The sequence below is a fragment of the Zootoca vivipara genome, chromosome 8 (assembly GCF_963506605.1).
Source record: "Zootoca vivipara chromosome 8, rZooViv1.1, whole genome shotgun sequence".
NCBI classification, from domain to species: Eukaryota; Metazoa; Chordata; class Lepidosauria; order Squamata; family Lacertidae; genus Zootoca; species Zootoca vivipara.
The window spans coordinates 19,897,720-19,920,004 of record NC_083283.1 but is presented as its reverse complement, the minus strand read 5'-3'; the positions used below and the strand labels follow the sequence as shown (position 1 = coordinate 19,920,004).

General features: G+C 41.1%; 1 protein-coding gene across 6 annotated transcripts in view; it reads left to right on the top strand.

The window, feature by feature from the left end:
- The window catches only part of OXR1 (oxidation resistance 1), a 234,133-nt gene extending 215,753 nt beyond the window's left edge, over positions 1 to 18,380 (top strand). For 3 of the 6 annotated variants that reach the window (XM_035125765.2, XM_035125763.2, XM_035125773.2), the window contains 6 exons: positions 4,949 to 5,029; positions 10,800 to 10,922; positions 12,164 to 12,316; positions 13,774 to 13,869; positions 14,910 to 14,983; positions 16,479 to 18,380. In XM_035125765.2, coding sequence (XP_034981656.2) covers positions 4,949 to 5,029; positions 10,800 to 10,922; positions 12,164 to 12,316; positions 13,774 to 13,869; positions 14,910 to 14,983; positions 16,479 to 16,614 — 663 coding nt within the window. In that variant the 3' untranslated portion in view covers positions 16,615 to 18,380. The remainder of the gene's footprint in view (positions 1 to 4,948; positions 5,030 to 10,799; positions 10,923 to 12,163; positions 12,317 to 13,773; positions 13,870 to 14,909; positions 14,984 to 16,478) is intronic. The other 3 variants (XM_035125767.2, XM_060277665.1, XM_035125774.2) reach the window with 1 other exon arrangement.
- The last annotated feature ends 3,905 nt before the right edge of the window (positions 18,381 to 22,285 follow it).

Sequence of the window (22,285 nt, the reverse complement as noted above, 5' to 3'; positions counted from 1 at the left end):
TCAGAAGATTGGCAGTTCGAATCCGCGCAACGGGTTGAGCTTCATTCCTCTGTTCCAGCTTCTGCCAACCTAGCAGTTCAAAAGCATACCAGTGCAAGTAGATAAATAGGTGGCGGGAAGGTAAATGGCGTTTCCGTGTGCTCTGGCTTCCGTCATGGTGTTCCATTGCGCCAGAAGTGGTTTAGTCATGCTGGCCACATGACCCGGAAAGCTGTCTGTGGACAAACGCTGGCTCACTCTGCCTGAAAAGCGAAACAAGTGCCACACCCCATAGTCGCGTTTGACTGGAGGTCAACCATCCAGGGGTCATAATACCTTTACCTTGCCTACTTGAACAAATCTGTAAAATGTTCACCCTGATTGCATAGATGATTGCATGAACTTTCCCAACCCCTTCTGCCCTTACATGTGACCATTTCTAACATGGATTAAAATGAAATTTGGTATGCTCTTAATTTCAGTTTGGGGACCCAGACTTCACCTGCCATTGTAACCATGTCCCCCAAAGGGTAGCTGTGTGACATCTTGGATGAGGGTTTGACAACATGCTGCCTGTGCAAATATGTGAAGAAGGTGAAGTACCCTGGAGAAATCTGGAGGGAGGAAAACTAGATTTTTTTTCCTGTGCCCCCCCATTCCCTCCTCCAGAGCAAGGGGGCTAAATTCTTCCCTTGGAATTTTTCCTCTTTTTCTGGACCTTCACATATCTACACCTGCAGGCTTGTGTGTATGTGTGCCAGTACCTCACAGTGCACAGGAAACTAGTTGCCTTTACTACTCAGTTCATGTTTGCACTGACTTGTTGGTTTCTCCTACATTGAAAGCACTTCCTCAAGCATCTCCATATTTCATTGAATGGAAGGATTGAGCACCCATCCTCCCTTCTATTCCTAGCAGAGGAGAAGTGCAAAGAGCTTAACCATTGTGAGCTAGCACAGTGATGCTTACATACATGTCTTGTTACTGAAGGGGGGGCATGCTGTATTTATTTGGGATCATGGCGCTTTCTGTGGCAGCAATTTGCATTATGCTATGGCCCATGGCTCAGCCATTTTGTGACTGTATCCCGCAGCATCTTCTCAAAATTCCCCATGTTCCTACTGTCCATTAAGGTTGGCAACCATTGATAGAAGGGTTAGAGTCCACTTTATCAGATATATTGAGTGTTATCCTAAGTTGGCAGCTATGTACACACGTTTGTGGAAGAGGGATGAGGATGGAGAGAAAATTGAAATTCAAAAGTTCAGGCAGACAGTTGTGTGAAAGTTTTTTTAAAAATGTATGTTTTTTAAAGGCAACCTTTCGCAAAGCCATACTATAAGGCAGGCATAGGCAAACTCCGGCCCTCCAGATGTTTGGGACTACATTTCCCATCATCACTGACCACTGGTCCTGTTAGCTAGGGATGATGGGAATTGTAGTCCCAAACGTCTGGAGGGCCAGAGTTTGCCTATGCCTGCTATAAAACATCCTGGCATGGGTGGGTTGTAGCGGGGTACAAATGCAGACAGCCATTATCTTGATTCAGGCCACAGCCAATAGAATTGAAGTTCCTTATTTATTATTTCATTTCATTTATTAAATTTGTAGACCGCCCTTCATCCAAAGATCATAGGGTAGTTCACAACATAAAAATGTAAAATAAGAGCACAAAATACATAATAAAACAAAAACAGAAGAATATCTCCCCCTCCCACAAACACATTTAAAAGGGCATAGAACGTTATAGAGAAACTTTTCCCTGACACCTAAAGATATGTAATGAAGGCTCCAGGCAAGCCTCCTTGGGGAGAGCATTGCACAGATAAGCAACCTGGTCGCCAAATTCTGCCCCGGCTGAAGTTTCCGAACCATCTTCAGAGGCATCTTACATATAACACATTGCAGTAATCTAACCTAGAGGTTACCATAGCATAGAGAACAGAAGTGAGCCTATCCCTGTCCAGATTGGGGTGCAGCTGGGCCACCAGCCCAAGCTGATGGAGGGCACTGCACCACTGAGGCCACCTGAACCTCAAATGACAGCAAAGAATCCTTCAGTAACCCCAAGCTGTGTACCAGCTCCCTCAGAAAGGGGTGGAGCTCCATCTAGGCCTAGGGGCAGGCAACCTCCCATCCATTCAGTCTAGGGAACCTCCCACAGACAATGTCCTCAGTCTTACCTGGATTGAGCTTGTTTGTTGGTTCTCATGCAGTCCATTAATGAGGCATTACAGTGGTCCAGCATATCCACTTCCACATCTACAGATATAAAGGATACGTAGAGCTGTGTGCCATCAGAATATTGCTGACACCGTACTGTTTTGGGTTTGCGAGAGGGTTTAATCACTGCCTAGGATGTTTGTAGAGAAACTGACAGAATGCCGTGTGGTCTCACCTGTAGCTCCCTGCTAAAACCATTACAGTGTATCACTGTTTTATGACTTAAGAATATATAAAAACCTATAACGCGTAGTCCTATGGTAAGCTTGCAAGCAGGAAATAGGCAATAGACCTTTTCTGTGGTTACCCAAATGCAGGCATTCAGAGACACATTGCTGCCTATGATCCTTGCAGGTAGGAAATACCCATGATGACTAGCAGCTGTTGAAAGCCTTATCCTCCGTGAAATCTTCAAATTTTGTTCTGTTTTTATTTAGTTTTTTTTAAAAAAATTTTTCCTTAATCTACGTAAATACTTAGAGATTTTTATATTATGCGGTATATAATTTTTGTAAACAAATGAATCTCTGTAATTCTATTTTAAAGCTCCTAAATTGGTGCCCGTCGCCACGTCTTCTAGTAGCAAATTTCACCATTCAACTATGTACTCTGTGATAAAATATTTCACTTTGTCCTGCATCTCCCACCATTTAGCTTCATTATAGGTGAGAGAGAAATGCCTCCTCGCTTTCTTTCTCTACAAGATGCATTATTTTATATTTCTGCTGTGTGTGTGCCACACAAACCTCCAAAGCCCCAAATGTTGTAACCTTTCCTTGTAGGGCAGTTGTTCATGCTAGTGCTTGCATGCCAGTGGTTGGAAGGCCCAGAAGCATAAGTAGGTAGAGCAAAAGATGTGACTCTTACCTGTATACCAGGCACATCCAACTCCCAAGAGACTGCGATCTACTCCCAGTATAAAATAACTGGCAGTGATCTACCCATTGTCATTGGAGGGAGGAGGAACGTGCATTTTGGGGAGGGGGGGTTGGCCAGGGTTGTTGAGCTTTTTTCGGCGGGAGGCCGGAACATTACTTGCCTGTGATCAACCAGGATCACCCAGGTGATCTACCTGTCGACTGATTGGACACCGCTGCTGTATACAATAGGCTGCATTCCAGCCACACCCAAGCCAGAGGCTTACAAATATGCACCCTCTCAAGGTATTATCATAGTTCACAGATACATTCCAGTCAGGCAAAATTCTCTGGGGGGAGGGCACGGAGCAGGGCCAGTGAGGCGTGTGGAAAAGGCATGGCCTAGTGAGAGTCACGAGGGCATGATAAGCACAGGGCGAGTGTCTTTCAGCCCCTAGTCCTGAGATTGTTGTATCCAACAAAGTACAGTGGTACCTCGGGTTACAGATGCTTCAGGTTACGCGTTTTCAGGTTACGGACTGCGGGAAACCCAGAAGTACTGGAAAGGGTTACTTCCGGGTTTTGCCGCATGCGCAGAAGACCAAATTGCATCATGCGTGTGCGCAGACGCAGTGCTGCAGGTTACGAACGCTGCGGGTTGCGGACGTGCCTCTGTCATGGATTATGTTCCACTGTAGCTCCTTTAGTGCTAGGACTTGTGTCTGTGCAACTGGACTCTTCCCCCCCCCCCCCCGCCCACTAATCTGCTCCAGGGGGCTGGGGAAAACTTCAGAACAAATTTGGAGGAGGTCTGCAGGGAGGGGAAGTGTTCCATTGTGCAACTGGAAGTTCTTTTGTTAACATAATGACTTTGTTGGATACAGCCCAATTTGGGGGCAATATTACTAGCATGAATGGCTTCTATGTTAAACAAAAAATATAGAAATTGGATTCTATATTTTCTTTCTTTCATGAAAACAAACAGCATTTTTAAAGAAGACTGTTTCTAATATATTAGAAGTCGCTAATGTACTGTTCCTATAATCCATATGAATTCCCATAATCCAACCCCTGGTGTGAGATTCCAGAAACATCCTTAAAGTTGGATGGAGCCAACCAGCCTCCCCAGTACTATTGTGCAGTGGGACTGACCTTGCAGTTAGTTGCTTTAAGAGCTACAGCTGCTGTATTTTAACAAACAAGAAAAAGTTAAGCTTACTGAGAGTTCTGCCTAGATTCCATCACTTTGGTTCATTCAGTCCCGTCCCCCCAATACTGTATACAGTATTTTGTTTTATAGTTACATAATGGCTTGCTCTTCTACAGACACAAATTATTTTGTAAACTGTATCTCTGCATACATTTTTCACAATTAACATTAGGCAATTATATTACTTATAAATAATCTGATATACTAGTGTTCTAAGAAGAATGCAAAACTATTGATGGCACTGCACTGTGGTCACCTAACATCTAAACTTTTATAGAATCTACTTGTTTTTCATCAGTTAGCATTGATGCCTAGCTAAAAATGACAGGCAACATTTAAGAAAGGAAACTATTTAGTGATGTGTATGCCTACATATTATTCTATAAGATGTACTTCTTCGATGAAAATATATCAGATTTCTGGTACTATTTTGTTGGGAACGTCTGTTGTTATATGTGTTCATTCTAAATTTGAAATGTGTCTGAGCATCACATCACTACAATGATAAACGTCTGATTACATTTTATTTCATTTATGGGTTTTTTTGGTATGTTGCTTGTCCTTTTTTTTATTTTTTTGTATGTTGCCCAATGTCACCATAACCTTGTCATTTATTTTCTTGCTCTTTATTTTTCTTTAACTATGAGTGGAATTATTGTCTTCCTGTCTCCATATTCAGGTAGTGTCAGTGGCTGAGTATCACCGCAGGATCGATGCTTTAAATAGTGAAGAACTGCGCACACTCTGCAGACGTCTCAAGGTGCTCTCTTAAGTAGTTAACCAGCCCTCGTCCAGAGGCTAGAACTTCTCTCTCTGTAGTGTCCTTGATCAGATTAGTCTCATATTCATTGTGTTTGTCTTGGTTACAACACTGCAAGAACCCAGCAAAAAATCCATTCCTCATGAATTTGTCTCCCTATGTAGTGGTATGGCTGAATGCTGTGACATTTGTGGCAAGTGGTTCACTTCTAGAGCTTAGCCAAACTTTTGCAACTTTCAATGTTCATGTCAAAATTGTAATGCCTGCAAATTTTGCATGCAAAATCTATTAAAATAAAGTGCTTTTTTCACATTTTGTCCAAATCCTGGATGCTAGTTACAGATCAGATAAAGCCAAAGAAAAGCTCCCCAAGGCAAGGCTGCTTTTAATGCTCATGGGAACTACATAGACCCTGAGCAAGTACATGGAACACAACTTGAGAATCTCTCTACTCTTCTGAGCAGAAGATGTGTACAGTTACTGAAGACTATTCAACCAGTTCCCGGCTCCCCTAAGCCAAACCTCATGCAGGATCCCTTTTTATACTCTTGGTATGTTTTTCTCCATCCTCTGTGGCTGTAGACAAGGTTGGCAGGCTTGCAGTAAAGGAACTCCGCATAAACTTTAGCTCTGGGTTGGGATAGCTCCCCAAGGTTCACTGTGGCTGGAGGGGTTGGCTGCACTGTACCATTGAGTCTTAAAAATCAGCACCTTTACTTTTTAGAATTCAGGACCTGGACAAAAAAAAAGGTGAAATTTGGGGATAGTAGGTGAAACCATGCCATAAAATGGAGGCAATAACAGAAGTGAAAATAGAACTAAAAAGACTGTTTTGGCTCAGCTCTAATTATTTTATACTCAGGGGAATTTTCTATTTATTTTTTGAAGTTTTGCTCTCATTGCTGCACATCTTTTCTAGACTGCTGGGGACTTACTTCACAGCTTGGGATGGAAGTTTGTGTTGAATTAAGAGCATTTCAAAAGAGAGTGCAAAGAGCTTGCTTTAGCCCCAATTCCCAACTGCAATATTAGTTAAATGTTTGTGAAGGATCATCTATATCATTGGCCACAAGTCAGAAAGCTTAAAAGAAGTGCCCTATTATGTGCCCATGTGTAAGAGGCTAGTTTTCCTCATACTTTGCCTTGGCCAAATGGTATCCCTTGTCTTGAGTCAAAAGAGCAGACTGGATGTACAATTTTATTCCCCTTTACTCCACTGCTTTAATCTTCTTGGGTAACACCAACCCTTTCTAAGCTTCTTGCCATCACTTTTGCATTCTCAGCAGATACACTTCTTTCCGCTTTGGCATATGTACACATGAAGATAGTTGTGTACATTGTTGCTGAAAGCATATCTTTAAAACTGCACGGGCATTTTCTAAAGCTTGAAGAAATAAACCATATTGAATATTATCAAATGAATAATAAAAAGCTCTCACCCAGAGCTTGGCTAAGCATTTGGATTTTAAGCTTCTATAATGCCATTCACTTCAGTATGAGTAAATCAGTATAAATCCAAATATGTTTCAACTTAACTGAGATATGGACTGAACTGAAAGGGTTTTTTTTTTTACAATCTCTGTCTTTCTGAGTAATATTTACAATTGGCTAAATGTGGAAGAAAATGCTTTCATTGCTTTTCTAATTCTGCTTACCAGAAAAGCTAATGTTTCAAGTGGTGCCTTATTGACCTATTTTATGCTATCTAGCAATGAGCTAAGGGACCCAGGTGGCGCTGTGGTTAAACCACTGAGCCTAGGGCTTGCCGATCAGAAGGTCGGCGGTTCGAATCCCTGTGACGGGGTGAGCTCCCGTTGCTTGGTCCCAGCTCCTGCCAACCTAGCAGTTCGAAAGCACGTCAAAATGCAAGTAGATAAATAGGAACCGCTACAGTGGGAAGGTAAACGGCGTTTCCGTGTGCTGCTCTGGTTTGCCAGAAGTGGCTTTGTCATGCTGGCCACATAACCTGGAAGCTATACGCCGGCTCCCTCGGCCAATAATGCGAGATGAGCGCGCAACCCCAGAATCGGTCACGACTGGACCTAATGGTCAGGGGTCCCTTTACCTTTACCTTTTAGCAATGAGCTAAGAGTCCTGATAATGTGAGTGAGGGATACTTTTTCTGCTTTGGGATAATGTCTTTAATAGATTCAATGTTCCAAAAGATAGCCTCTTATAATTGTGGATATAATTTAGTATGAGGAAAGAACAAATGGGGGAACCAACATTTTATTATATTCCTATGGGTAAAAATGTCACTTGGGCAGTTCAGCAAAAAAGCCTGTTTGCATATGAATTATTTGCTAACGTGGTTGGATGCTGAATTGCTTGTACTTTTCAGATAATTTGTATTCATTTTTCAGAATACGATCAGTAGATAAACTTGGGTTTTGTACAATAGCTGGAAATATATAAATAGCACCTGCCACTATACAGTAGGAAGGAGAGCTAAAAGGATGCTTGATAAACCTTATTGTTTCCTTCTCCAAAGAGAAATTGTGGCACAGCCAGTACAGGGGTACTCCTTAAACACAGTCAAGGGACTGCAAATTCTCTCTTCTCTTAATTGTAGTGAAACATTTTGCCAGCAGCATCACTGGTTAACATTTTTGAGACAAATGCACCACATCTTGCAACTATACTATTAACTTTCTCTAGCTTGTAACTAATGTGTATGTTTGGATTCCTTTTTGTTTTGTGTGATAATACTTATTTCTTAGACGAAGTGGGAAAACCTTTACATGGAATGGGTATTTAGCATTTTCGCCCACCTTGTTAACCACAAACTATAGCCAAGAACAAACCTTGTGGTTAGCCAGGAGGGGTACAGCTCGTGGTCAGCGAGGAGTGAGCTTAACTATGAGCCTGAGTTTGGATAACATGTTAAGCCAAACCATTTTTTTTACTTTACATGTCAACATCTGCAGATTCTGCTATACAAAGATTGCAAGAATAATAATAAAAGACTAGGAAGGGGATAAAAGAGCCATGAACTCAGTAAACTGTACAACTCGGTATGCTTGGGTTGCTTATGTGTTAAAGAATATCTCTGAAGTCTTTGTTACTTTTCCTTGAATCGAGAAGGTTTGTTTAGGGAGGATTTCTAACAAAGTTTTTTTTTTTTTTAAAAAGTAAAATCAAAAGTAGAGACAAAAAAAGAAAACCCACACAAAGTCACAAAACATAGGAGCAGTACAGATTTATTTTATAAATAAATAAATACAGTAAACACAGTAAGTAAGTAAGTAAGTAAGTAAATAAATAAATAAATAAATAAATAAATAAATAAATAACAAGTAATGGAGAAAAATAAAAGGAGCAAAACACATCGTGATCACCAAACTTTGCAATTTTGTGGGGAAGATTTGACATGAAAGAAATGAAATCCGACCAAACTGCATAGAAATGTTCTTGGTCTTCCTTATCCTTCGAAACATGTCGTTCATGTGAGTTATTTTCTCTGAGCTAGACAGAGCATACATATTGTTGTACCACATTGAGAGGTTTTTAAGTCCTGTAGTGTCTTTCATTTCTGAGCCACAGAAATTCTCACTGCAGCCAGCCTGCCACGTAATTCCTTAGGTCACCCCACAAGTTCAAAAGCGCATTGTGGGAAAACATGGATAGGACATTTAATAATAATAATAATAATAATAATAATAATAATAATAATAATAATAATAAATCTTCAAAAACCCTCGGTCCAATAAATGGATACCAGAGGGCATTCCCACCCATATGTGGAGTTTCAGAAGATAGTCATGTTGTTTCAGAAAATAACTGTGTTTTACACACACACAGAGAGAGAGAGAGACAGAGAGACATAATGGTTCTAAGGGGGCCAGGGATGCCAACTTAAATGAAATATTGCGGGGGCCCAGGTAAGCCCCTCCCCACATGGTCAATCACATGACACCGTGCATGCACACCATTTGAATTGCAACGCAATATTTTATTGCGAGGACTGAAGCTCACATGACCCCTATGAGTTGGCTCCAGAAAACAGTTATATCAACTTATATGATCATATGAAATGGAAACAGGAATGTGTCCAGGAAGATGGAGGAAGTCTATTTAAAGAAATCTTGAGCTGGACTACAAAGTGAGCTGATGTTTCTCACTTAATTTAATTTAGTCTTTCTCTGAGGGCCAAACAAGATATTCATTACTGGCCCATGAATTACAATATAGGCTCCCATGACAGCTGTAAAACAGGGGTGGGGATTCTGAAGAGAGAGGCAGTGACCCTAGATGCTTTTCTCCTACAATTCCCTTCCCCGTTTCCTTTCTCATAGTTGGGCATTGGCATCAGAAATGAGCCAGTCTTAATGGACAGCTGCTGTACTCTTAGGCAAAGGAACACTTCAGCATCACTATCCCTGTAGCCCAGGCATCCCCAAACTTCAGCCCTCCAGATGTTTTGGACTACAATTCCCATCTTCCCTGACCACTGGTCCTGCTAGCTAGGGATCATGGGAGTTGTAGGCCAAAACATCTGGAGGACCGCAGTTTGGAGATGCCTGCTGTAGCCCATGCTTCACATGAAATCTTTTCCCACCCTGCTGTTTTAAAGCTGTTTGGAAGATGTCCATTTTCTTGTTTTGGGATCTGCCACAGGAAGGTGTAATTGTGCCCTAAGTAAGTACACTGTGCCAGTCAGTAAAGTGGCATTTCCAAAAAAGAGAATAAACTCCTTTTTTTACTAAATTCATCAAGATTAGAATGGAAGCTTTTGGGTGTGTATTTACGTACTTAATTTGAGCACTGGAATGCACTCATCATGTTTTGTTCTGATGTACAATATTCAGAAATCAAGCTCGGGGACGGAAGGACAATTTTGCTAATTTGCACCAGACGTTGGCTATGCACGACACTTACTGACTGATACTCCTCCCTAAGATGTTTTTCAGCTTTTAAAAATAGTTTTCTTAAAGTGGCAAATATTATGCTGTGCTTAAAGGGAGGGGGCAGGTGGCCCAGTTGAGGCATTGCAGGGAGATAGGAGAAATACAGGTGTATTTATCAGCATTTGAATCACTGATGAGTACACTTGTCATTTGCATTTGAAAGGTGGGAAGAAGCTGCTTGCTGCTGCTTGCTACTTGGGGTGGAAGGTGAAGGGTACTGTGACTCCTGTTTGGGGGTCAGGTTCTATGCATCCTTTAAATGTAAACACAAATTAATGTAGTATTAGCTAGAAAAATATTAATAGATCATCTCTCCCCCCACCTTTTAAGAGCCTGGCTAAATTTGATGTTTGATGATTTTTGTGTTGGGTTATCTTTAATCACAGAAAGCTGGAGGTTGGAGTTCCAATTTTAAACAGTAAAATAGTCTCCTCCCAATGTGGTTTTCTCCCAGTTGGGCTAGCATGGGCCTTCACTTTTCTTTCTTTCTTTCTTTCTTTCTTTCTTTCTTTCTTTCTTTCTTTCTTTCTTTCTTTGATAGATGGGACTGGTGCAGACAATAATTTTCTACCATCTGTCACATTTGGCCCTGCGCCATGCCAGTTGAAAATATTCTGCAAGTTCCTATGCGGTTAAAAACTTTTATTTCAAATATTACAGGAGATACGTGATGAGAAGAGAAGCCAGAAGCTATTTTAATATGTCATTCAATGTACTGTATACTGGGGCACACTGTGGCTATCTTACAATAGGGAAGCGTATAGTTGTATAGGTCTTGAAAGCTTTAACAAGTTATTTTCAGATTTGCAGATACGTTGCATGGTATTTTGAATGTTTATTTAATTTTTCCTCCATCTTTGCAGATCACCACAAGGGAAGATACACCTTCAACACAGGGAACGATAAAGGCGACACTGGAGCCTGAGGCATTTCGGCCAAATCTTAATGACCCCAGTGAATTGTTACAACCGGAGCAAATTGAAAAGGTATGAAATAAGAAAGGTATGCCCGTCCTCAAAACGGTAGCTTTGACTTTTTATTTAACATTGCTGTAAAAAGCTGAAGTGTTAAAGTAAATATTGCACTCCTCCTCCTGAAGATGCTGGTATAAACAAGTTACCAAAAATCAATTAAGCATAAAAAGAGAAAATTGTTCATATGATTGGTTTAGTGAAGTAATACATCCTCGCTCCAAAATGCTTGTGGTAAGGTTCAAAACTAGTTAAGTTAGTTCCAGTCTACAATTCATATTTGTGCTCCTTCTCTCTGTATATTACAATAATTATATGAATAATCCACTTAGGGTGGATTAGAAATTGTATGTACTGTATCCGGTTGTTAATCCAGGATAAGGAGCTCGGTTAAAGGAGGAGGGGAGGGTACTATTTATTATGGCTATATCTTACCTCCAATATCAGAGGTGGTATCCCTCTGAATACAAGTTGCTGGAGAGCACAGGTGGTGCTGTTGGCCTCCCTGTCCAGTTTCTGTGCTTTCCATGGGTATCTGTTTGGCCACTATGAAAACAGGCTGCTGAATTAGATGGGCCTTTGTTTTTTCTCCTTATGCTGTTAATCTTTGTCAATTCCCCAGTTCTATACCCCCTCCCCAATCTGCTCTGGAAGGTTCCCCAGCCTTTTCTCAGCCTTTTCCTCTATGAAACTTTGTGGGTAATGAAGTGATCGTGACTGACCATGACTTATCAGTAACTCTGGGTGCCATGGGAATGTGTCCCACAATTTACAGTATGTCTAGAATGGTTCAGCAAGTAACAGGATATGAAAGGTGAAGTTCTTATCTTTACCGTATCCTGTTTGAGACCTGTATTAGTTTACAAAACATCTGCTGGACATTCAACAAAACAATTTAGGTCCCCTGAATTGTTTCTGATGTGGGCAAGACAGACTGTCCATTGTGCCTGACAACCCAATCCTAAATGCTTTTAGTTGGAAGTAAATTCCGGTGACTTTCGCGCAAGCAAGTAACTTTAAAAATACACCTTGTCCCATTTCTTGTTGTTGGTTTGAAATTAAATATTACGACTATTTTGTGTAAAGCAGTTTTAAGTGTTGGACTTGAAGTAATGAACTACAAAAAGTCTAGCAGAAGGAAGATAGGTCATATGTGTGTGAATTGTCTCATGCCAAACCTTTTTAAAAAAAAAATTAAAAAAATAATCCAGTGTATTCAGTATGTATGCATTATTTGCATCTGTGTTTTTTATTAGCTCACAAAACATCTTCCACCACGAACTATTGGGTATCCATGGAGCCTTGTCTACAGTACTGCAAAGCATGGCATGAGCTTAAAGACCCTGTACAGAACCATGATGGGGCTGGACACACCAGTACTAATGGTAATCAAAGACAGTGATGGACAGGTAAGGAAACAATGAGCACTATTATTTCCCCCTCTCCCCCATCAAACAAACCCCAAAGTTTAAAACCTTAAATTAGCCATCGTATAGCATAGCTACATTTTACATTAATCACAGGAGGAGCAATGAGTATTGTTTCTCTGCTTAACTTTAATGGAGCAGGGGGCTGGAGAAAAGTAGCCAGAAGCTGTTGCTTGCGTGTGTTTCTGCAATCCTTTCTATCTTCTTTTTCCTGTCTCTGGAGAAACTTCAGAAGTCTCAACAGGCAGAGGCTGGCTTACATGTGACTACTGTACTCTAAGATAGGAAGAATATGATATATAGCAAGGGTTTTTTGGGTATTGGGATCCTGTGGCCCTTTAAAGGCTGGCAAATTTATTGTGCTGTAGGAAGTAGTATTTTGTCTATGAAAGTACTTAGGTGTCAAGTTTCATAGAGCCTACCTTCATCTGCCACATTTTTTAAAACTTTTTTTAGGGTACTAAAGGAAGACTCTTGTGTTACAACCACATAAAAACCCCAAACCTTAAGACCTGGGTGCATATTGTATCTATAAAGTGGCTTAGAACATGGCTTGGCCATTTGCAGCAAAACATCAGAACTAACTTTCCTAATGTCACTAGGTTTTGTTTTTTCCTGATTTGGAAATACAGATCTCTGTGGTTCATAATGCTCTTCTTAAGCACAAGGTGAATGTTGGGCTCTAAAAGTACTTCTCCACCTCTAAGTAATCTGTGCTACGATTACTGCTTCTGCTTTCCTTCATTCTCCTGAGAAGAATTATACAGGGCCACAGGAGATAGATAGCACCCCAGAGTTGAATTTTATGGTGCTGCGTTTTGGCAGCTGCACATTTCTTGCTCTGAGCCAATAAAACAGCAGCATGTCTTGTACTGTAGCAGAATAGGAAAGCAGAGGTAGTGAGGTGGAGCTCGGTTGAGCAGGACAAGGCCAGGCCAGGCCAAGATTGTTCTATTGTGTTTTCAGGAAGCTGATTTGCTTGTATAAGAGGCACACTGAATCAGCATGCCTGCTGAAAACAAGCTAAATTAGTTGCAGTGATCCTAGTCTGATAACTGCTGCCCCAAATTGGCTAATCATCACAGACATTAACAATGGCAGTCAGTCACTGCTATTATTTTTATTTTATGTTTTTGCACCAATAAGTACCTCTTTTTGTGTTTTCTGAGTTGATTCTCTGGTTCCTAAGCAAGCTGCCATCCGGAAGTGCCTTGGAAAAATAGTTGCATTAAATACCTTCTTGAAGATAATTAATATTAGCTCAGCATTGTAAGTAAGGAGAAGTAAATTCATTTGATCTGAAGAGAAATTAGTGGAGGGATCTAATTTAATCTGGACATGAAGAAAGACCGTATCAGAATTCTATTTGTACTGCTTACAGATATATTAAGGAAAGAAATCTCATGAACACCAGATCATTTTAATTATTATTTTTCTAGATCTTTGGGGCACTAGCTTCCGAACCCTTTAAAGTGAGTGATGGTTTTTATGGCACTGGAGAAACCTTTCTTTTTACCTTTTGTCCAGATTTTGAGGTAAGGACTAAAAAAGGTTGGTTGATACAATACGGCATAATTAACGTGTGAATTTTATGCTTTTAAGTTGATATTCATCTTAAAAGCCCTCCTCAGAGAATATGTAGAGTTAAGTTTTTGTCAGCTTTCTATAACTTCCTAATGTTTTGCTTTATTTGTCTGTGGACTTCACGCTAATAAAGCAGTTCTTTTAAAAATTGCTCTAAGAAGGAATGTCATTGAACTGCAAGATCATTGTGTGTCATCTTCTTAAAATAAGATGAACCTGGTGTGAGTGTGCATATAATATTCTATACTAATAGTTGACTTAGGTTATTGCCCATAAGCCCCTGAATGACTTGGAAGGGAATTATTACTTAAAAGACCTTAAGATCTAGCTCAGAGGGTCTGCTTCAGTGAGCATATGTAACCGTGACTTCTCAGTTATGAAATTCATTTTCAGTGGCCATAGTATGCCAAATTTCAGGGTGGCATTCAGCTATGTTTTACTTAGAATTGACCCACTGAAATTAATCAATGTGACAAGTTGTGTCTGTTAATTTTTATGGGTCTACTATGAGTAAAGATTTACTATGAGTAAATCTTGAGTTTGACCAAACTACGGGAGGCAGTGCAAGACAGGAGTGCCTGGCGTGCTATGGTCCATGGGGTCACGAAGAGTCGGACACGACTAAACGACTAAACAACAACATGAGTAAATCTTAGCTGAAAACCTCTGTCTCTTTGAGGAAAGATCAAGAAACAGAAACCTGAGAAGGGTGAATTATAGACTCATAGATAGAAGGGTTCCTGAGGGTCATCTAGTCCAACCCCCTGCAATGCAGGAATAGCATGGATATCCTGGAAGAAGGCATAGGAGGCTCATGCAGCAACATTTTGTAGCAGGTCCTGCTTATAAACTATTATCCATAGCACTCTCTGAAACACAAACCATTGATGTTGCTTTACTCCCCTCCCACCCCCGGCCATTTTTTTCCTGGGTTAGTAATTTCACATAATCACTGTGTCTGGCTGTTGTTTTTTCATTCTTTTAACATTAGACTTTCGCGTGGACTGGGGACAATATGTTCTTTCTTAAAGGCGACATGGATGCCCTAGCTTTTGGTGGTGGAGGGTGAGTGATGAATTTATTTCTTTTCTTACTAAGGATTGGTTTTTAGGGTGGGTTCCCCCACCACCAGATAAAGCCCTCAGATACATAAGTGTTATGCTGTTAACTATATTGAACCTTGTAGCTATGATTCTTGAACAATAATACATTACTTTGAAGGAATTATGCAGTCCTAATTATAAATACAACTCTTACAGCCTTTTTTCATATATATATATATACTCACTTTGAAGTGGTCTTCTTAAGACACTGTACTGTTTCTCCTCTTCTATCTGCTTCTAGACGTCTTAATTCTTTGGCTTCTTGATAAATTTATACACTTACCAGCATTTGCAAATAGAAATTTTTGGGTCACATCCAAGAATTAATCCCCTTTGTTCATGGCCATGTTGACTTCTTTTACATTAAATATTGTTTCTAAGCGATCATTTCCTATAGTATTTCCTTCTCTCCCATATAACCTTTCACAGTTTCAGTTGAAACTGAATATTCCCTTCATGTGAACAGAATGTCCAAGGACAGCGAGATACGGAGAGAAGAGTGGGAGGTGGAGCAATGTAGAGAGAATAGCTCTAAGGCAGGAATCTGATGCTGTGGGAGTGCAGTTCCCATCATCCCTGACCTTTGGCCACGGTCTTTGCAGCTGATGGGAATTGAAATTCCCCCCCCAAAAAAAAGACTTTTGGAGGGCCACCAGTTACCTATCCTACTCCCTTCTGCAATCTGGTGCCCTCCAGGTGTTAGATTTAGTGCAGGTATAGCACAACAGCTAGCAAACTGAGCTGTGAATTCGGAACCACATTTCAAACACTTGGAACTTGCTATGTAGCCTAAGGTGAGCCACTATTGCTTCAACTTCATCTTTATTCCCTGTGCAACACAAGAGAGAAGAATACTGACCATTGTCTTACAGATTGTTCTAATGATTGCCAAAAGATTGTGAGTGAAGCACATTAAACACACATAAATTCTATGTGGTGTTTGCATATTAATAGTGATGTGCTGATCCATCTTCATGCAAGCTCCCAAGTTTGCTTTTTTCTGCCCAGGACCTCTCATCTTCTGCCAAATTCTCTGAACCTTTCCCTCAGGTGTTTCAGTGCTGGATGAATACAAGGAAGACTGGATTCATGTTTTATTAGATCAAAAACTACTTAGTGAGGGACCAGGTTGCATTTCTGTTCTGTGCTCTCTCTGCAGGTGCCAAACTTCAGTAGTGTGTGTGTAACTGAACAGGTGTAACTGAACAGTCAAAATCTTAATGCTACCTGATTAGTGTCTGTTCACCCATCGGCTAAAAGGGATGCAGAAATATTTATGGCAAGGAAATAATTCCTAACAAAATATATTGGTTTCAAATGCAGTTGCGATTGTTTTTAGGGATGGAAAGGAAATGGAACATGCCTGTTCTTCTTGAGTTCTAATCATGTATGTGTTAATTCATGTAAGGAGGGTGGCTTTCTACTGTGGAGAAATAATTCTTTTTTCCATATTCCAGGGGTGAATTTGCACTTTGGCTCGATGGCGATCTCTACCATGGAAGAAGTCATTCTTGCAAAACATTTGGGAATCGCATTCTTTCTAAGAAAGAAGATTTCATTATTCAAGACATTGAAATTTGGGGCTTTGAATAAAATATAAACTGCTACTACAAAAGGTTGTCCCAAACCTGAAATGGATCAGTGCAGCTCAAAAAGCCCTTGAAGCAATATAATGCAGCAATGCCTTTCAAAATTCTCTGCATGGCCATCTAAATACCTTTACATAAAACATTATTTAGATTATTTTTAACCAGTCATAATTGGAGTTTTTACTTTATAGGGTAAGATAGGTCTCTGTTGTCATGTGGCTTGTCATCCCTGGTCGTCGCCCCCCCCCCCCATCCCCACTACTCCAAAGCTTTCTCATACTATTTTGGGCTATTTCATCAAGAAATCATTTATTTACACAAACTGTAGTGAAACATGTCCCTATGGGCCTAAATAAGAGAGAAATGGAGATTCTGAAATTTTTGACAGTGATCAATTTGGGCCATTTTTTTTTAACCATTCAGATGGTGCCACTTACTAGACAAAGTATTCATCCACATTCAACGGTGTCATTTCCTTTCATGCGTAGAGAATTCATGTCTGTTGTATTTTACAGTAAAAATGTAGCTGCCCTTATTGATTGTATTGACGTATTTTGCACAAGCTGTTCATGATCTGCAGGATTGGGACAAATGTTGGGTAATGATTGAGCTACATGGTCAAGAGAAACAAAATACCAATGCTCAGTTGGACAAAGTGAGCGCAATGCAGTGGAGAAGAATAGCTATAGCAGGGGCATTATATGTTCTAAGACTATGAAACAGATGCATTTTTTCCCCAAACAGCATAAAGTGTCAGATATATAGATATATATACTGTTTTATAGTTTTTCTGTTGTAGCTTCGTAGAACATCGTCTCCAAGAATTGCTCCTGTCCAAAAAAAGAGAAAAAAATATAGGTGTGGTGTTCTCTCTTTTTTCTTTTGAGTGGATGTATGTTGTAAACTGCAGTTAGCACCAGCTCTGATTCAATGAGGTAATGTACTCTAGGTAGACATTGTAACCCAGTAGACTTGTAATATGCAAACTTTACTGTTCCGTGACCTCAAAATGAAAAACAAGACAGGCTAAAATACAGTTAATCAGTAGCTCTCGTTCACTTTTGTAGGAGAACTGAAAAGCCATTGTGGCAATAATCGCTCAACAACAGTTTGTTTCAAAGCTTATATTCTATGTTTATGCAAAAGCAAAAATTGGAAAAAAAAGCTGTTAAGTGTGACAGTGAATGATTTTGTGCTGGAATCTCAGCTGTTCCAGATGAACATTGTATATATTTCTTTGTAAATTAATGTTTAAAAGTAGTTTTTGTTATTTTAGAGAGAGAAAGAGAGAAAGTGTTGATTGACGGGTTGCTTCTAGCACTTTAAATTATTCTAGAAATAGAATAAGAAGCCAAAGGGTTTGGCTTAAATCATTCGCTGTTGTTGTATTGTATGTCGCTAATATAAAGTTCTTTCAGAAGTTCAAACACTTTATCGGAAGGATGTTTACTGCTGTGGTAACGGGAAAGGGGATGTTCTATCTCAACAATATGCTCATGCTTAATACAACTAAACATACAGGGCGTAGTTTTCTGTCTCAATGTATAGCTCTTTACTCCTGTTAGAACATAGTACAATATATGTAGATTAAATGTTTACAAATGAAACTGTAAATAAATTAAATGGCTTTTTCTCCCCTTTGGTCTTCCACAGCAGTATTATTGTCTTTGTGGGTTTAAGACTAACTATAAACAATCCTGTAATGGATTTTAAGTACTATAAGGTCATACTGATATACAGCAAATAAATCTAAGTACATGTAACATGAAACTTGAGTCGGGACTTTATTTAAAGGTAAAGGTAAAGGGGCCCCTGACCATCAGGTCCAGTCGTGTCCGACTCTGGGGTTGCGGCGCTCATCTCGCTCTATAGGCCGAGGGAGCCGGCGTTTGTCCGCAGACAGCTTCCGGGTCATGTGGCCAGCATGACAAAGCTGCTTTTGGTGAACCAGAGCAGCACACGGAAACGCCGTTTACCTTCCCACTGTAGTGGTCCCTATTTATCTACTTGCACTTTGATGTGCTTTCGAACTGCTAGGTTGGCAGGAGCTGGGACTGAACAACAGGAGCTCACCCCATTGCAGGGATTCGAACCGCCGACCTTCTGATCAGCAAGCCCTAGACTCTGTGGTTTAACCCACACACACAAATTTCACGAAGGAAAGAAGGAATTGTTACCGGTATGGTTTCAATTTGGATGGGGGACTGCATGTTGGGATTCCTGCATTTTGCAGGGGGTTGGACTATATGACCCTCAGGATCCCTTCCAACCCTAAAATTCGTATGATTCTACCTCTTATTTTCCAATTGTCTGAGTGTGAATGCCGGAGCTCAGTAGCAAAAAAACAGCACCATCCATGCACAAGAGGGAGGTTTGAACAGATTTGGGATGATCCCAAGCTGTGCAGAAATAAAAATTTAAACCCCCCTCCTCCCAAAAAACCCCAAGACACCCAGTGAGGACTGAAAATCTTCAGTGGCTGCATTCATGGATGATGAACTGAAAACAGGTTGGAATGGCTATTTGGAGACATTGTCTAGGAATATTCCACATTGCAGTACAGTATTTTGTTCCAGGCCCCTCTTGTATTTTATTTACCAGTAGTTCCATGCTTCAAATTCTTAACCCCTTGTCAATGGTTGGAATCAAATGTATCAAATGGGAGGGAGGGGCAGGACACACGGTCCAAATTTTTGTCATCATGAGATTTGAATTGCATTGTGTTTCAGCTCCTCTCCCCGACACCCATGTGTTTATTCTACCAGTATTTGGGGACAATTGCATCCACATTGGAAGAACTGAGAACTGAGAAACAGTGTGTGGTATTCAATTAAAGTTTATACAGAGTAGACCCATTGAAACTAATGACCATGACTAGGATCCATTAAACCCAGTAGGGCTACTCTCAGTGAAACTTAATTGAATGCCACCCCATGTGATAAGGTTCTAGAAATTGGTGCCCCTGCAAAATGCTATTTGAATTTATTGGTTTTTCTTGCCCGTTTCTTCTGAAGTTGAAGCATAGAGGGTGAAAAATCCAATACTTTGTCTTTTCATAATAGACGAAATACTTTCCCTAGTATCATTGTAGACAGTATTAGGTGTCAATAGTATCTTTGTTGTTGTTGTTTAGTCGTTTAGTCGTGTCCGACTCTTCGTGACCCCATGGACCAGAGCACGCCAGGCACTCCTGTCTTGCACTGCCTCCCGCAGTTTGGTCAAACTCATGTTCGTAGCTTCGAGAACACTGTCCAACCATCTTGTCCTCTGTCGTCCCCTTCTCCTAGTGCCCTCAATCTTTCCCAACATCAGGGTCTTTTCCAAGGATTCTTCTCTTCTCATGAGGTGGCCAAAGTATTGGAGCCTCAGCTTCACGATCTGTCCTTCCAGGGAGCACTCAGGGCTGATTTCCTTAAGAATGGATAGGTTTGATCTTCTTGCAGTCCATGATCTTCTTGCAGTTTGATCTTCTTGCAGTCCAATAGTATCTTACAGGTTTATAAAGGCCCTTAGAAATTTTTACCTAGTTAGAATCTCCCTTTAACCCAGTGGTTCTCAACCTTCCTAATGCTGCGACCCTTTAATACAGTTCCTCATGTTGTGGTGACCCCCAACCATAAAATTATTTTCGTTGCTACTTCATAACTGTAATTTTGCTACTGTTATGAATCGTAATGTAAATATCTGATATGCAGGATGTATTTTCATTGTTACAAATTTGAACGCTTCGTCTGAGGCAACAGGAGGGTGGGCCTCAGGGGAACCCTCCTACCCCACAATGCCAGCGTGGAGCGCTCCCTGCCCCAGAGCCAAGGCGAGAGAGCTGTATATGGGCTTGAGGCACACGAGTCGCACTTCCAATTCCCACCATTAAGAGGGCAATGGTGACACATAAACAGTAACTAGTTTGTTAATCACAGGGGTGTTTTTATTTATTTTCTTTATTAAAAAATACTGTATATCCCTGAGCCCATCAAACATTCCCTGCAAAGTATGGTTTGTATACCTGTACTATGAATGGGCAAATTGTGCATGGATAAAATTACTATACTGAAGGGCCAAACTTTCCTTAAGTCAGGCACCACGGTAAGGGAGGGGGAGAGAAGTTGCAGCTGATCTTTCTTTTTTTGTGGGGAGGGGAGCAGTTTGAGTCGTGCCGGGTGCAATGGAAAGGGGGATTTTTGGTTTTATTTTTTCTAAATCTACCTCGAATCGTGCCTGGATCCAGGAGCAGAGCTGGTGTCACGCCCCGCCAAGTGTTCCATTCCACCCACATGCACAGGCCCCTATTGAGGATCCCACAGCGACTTTGCAATTCACGGCTTGTAACCTTCCCCCACCCCCCTGCTCACCAGCCCTCCCCTCTCCCGCATCATCGCGGTTGCATGCAAGCTGGAAACGGCGGGGGCCGTGAGAACCCACAATGTGGGAGAAGGGATCCGAAGCAAAGCCACCAAGCTTTGCACAGCCCACCAGCATCCATCCCGCCTCTTTAAAGTCGTTGTTGCCGCTGCTACCACCACCTCCCCCCCCCTTTACCCTCCCCTTTCTAGTGGAAAGAACTACACCCCCCAGGATGCTTTGCGGGTCTCTCCCTGGGGTTCCGGATGCTGCTCCTGCCGCTGACAAGCGTATCTGCATGTGGGCGGACCCGCCTGGAGACGGATAGAGGAGCGGTGTCTCGGTTCCTAAGACCATTCAAGTTTAACCCAACAAAAATATTTTTTTCATTGTAGCTGTATGCAGAGTTCATGTTGATCAATACTTACTGATAACTTTGACTACAATTGCATCTGCAAATCTTTTCAAGCACCCTCATCTCAGGGGGTTGCTGGACTTACGGTAACTTGAATCAAAGGTATCTGAAGAAGTGTGCATGCACACGAAAGCTCGTACCAAAATAAAAACTTAGTTGGTCTTTAAGATGCTACTGAAGGAATTTTTTAATTTTGTTTCGACTCAGACCAACACGGCTACCTACCTGTAACTTGAATCAAAGGAACTGAGATGACTAACAGCTATGATGCTTGCATGGATGTTTCATGTTCAGAGGTGATACAACTGGGTACTGCTCACGGGTAGGGTTGTTCCCTTCTGTGGTGCTTATAAGTTCTTAGTGGACATTTTGCTGGCCATTGCTAGAAAGGATGCTGACTGAGATGGATGATTCAGCATTTTAATCTAGGATTAACCCCCTGTGATTGTTATGGTGAGAAATTTCTGTAGTGGACCGTCTCCAGTGACTCAGGAGAAATAGGCAACAGTTGCTCTGCTTTCTGCATGTCGCCATATAGTATAGTAATCAATAAGCAACACCTTAATGGATAGCTTCCAAACAGAATAATGCAATGGAACCCACCGTGCGCGCGTGTGCATAAAGTTTTATCCAGTGCTAGTCCTATTCAGAGTAGATCCATTGAAATTAGGACATGACTAATTTAGGGGACACGGGTGGCCGTGTGGGTTAAACCACTGAGCCTAGGGCTTGCCAGTCAGAAGGCTGGCGGTTTGAATCCCCGCGACAGGGTGAGCTCCCGTTGCTCGGTCCCAGCTCCTGCCCACCTAGCAGTTTGAAAGCACGTCAAAGTGCAAGTAGATAAATAGGTACTACTACAGCGGAAAGGTAAACGGCATTTACCAGTGCGCTGCTCTGGTTCGCCAGAAGCGGCTTTGTC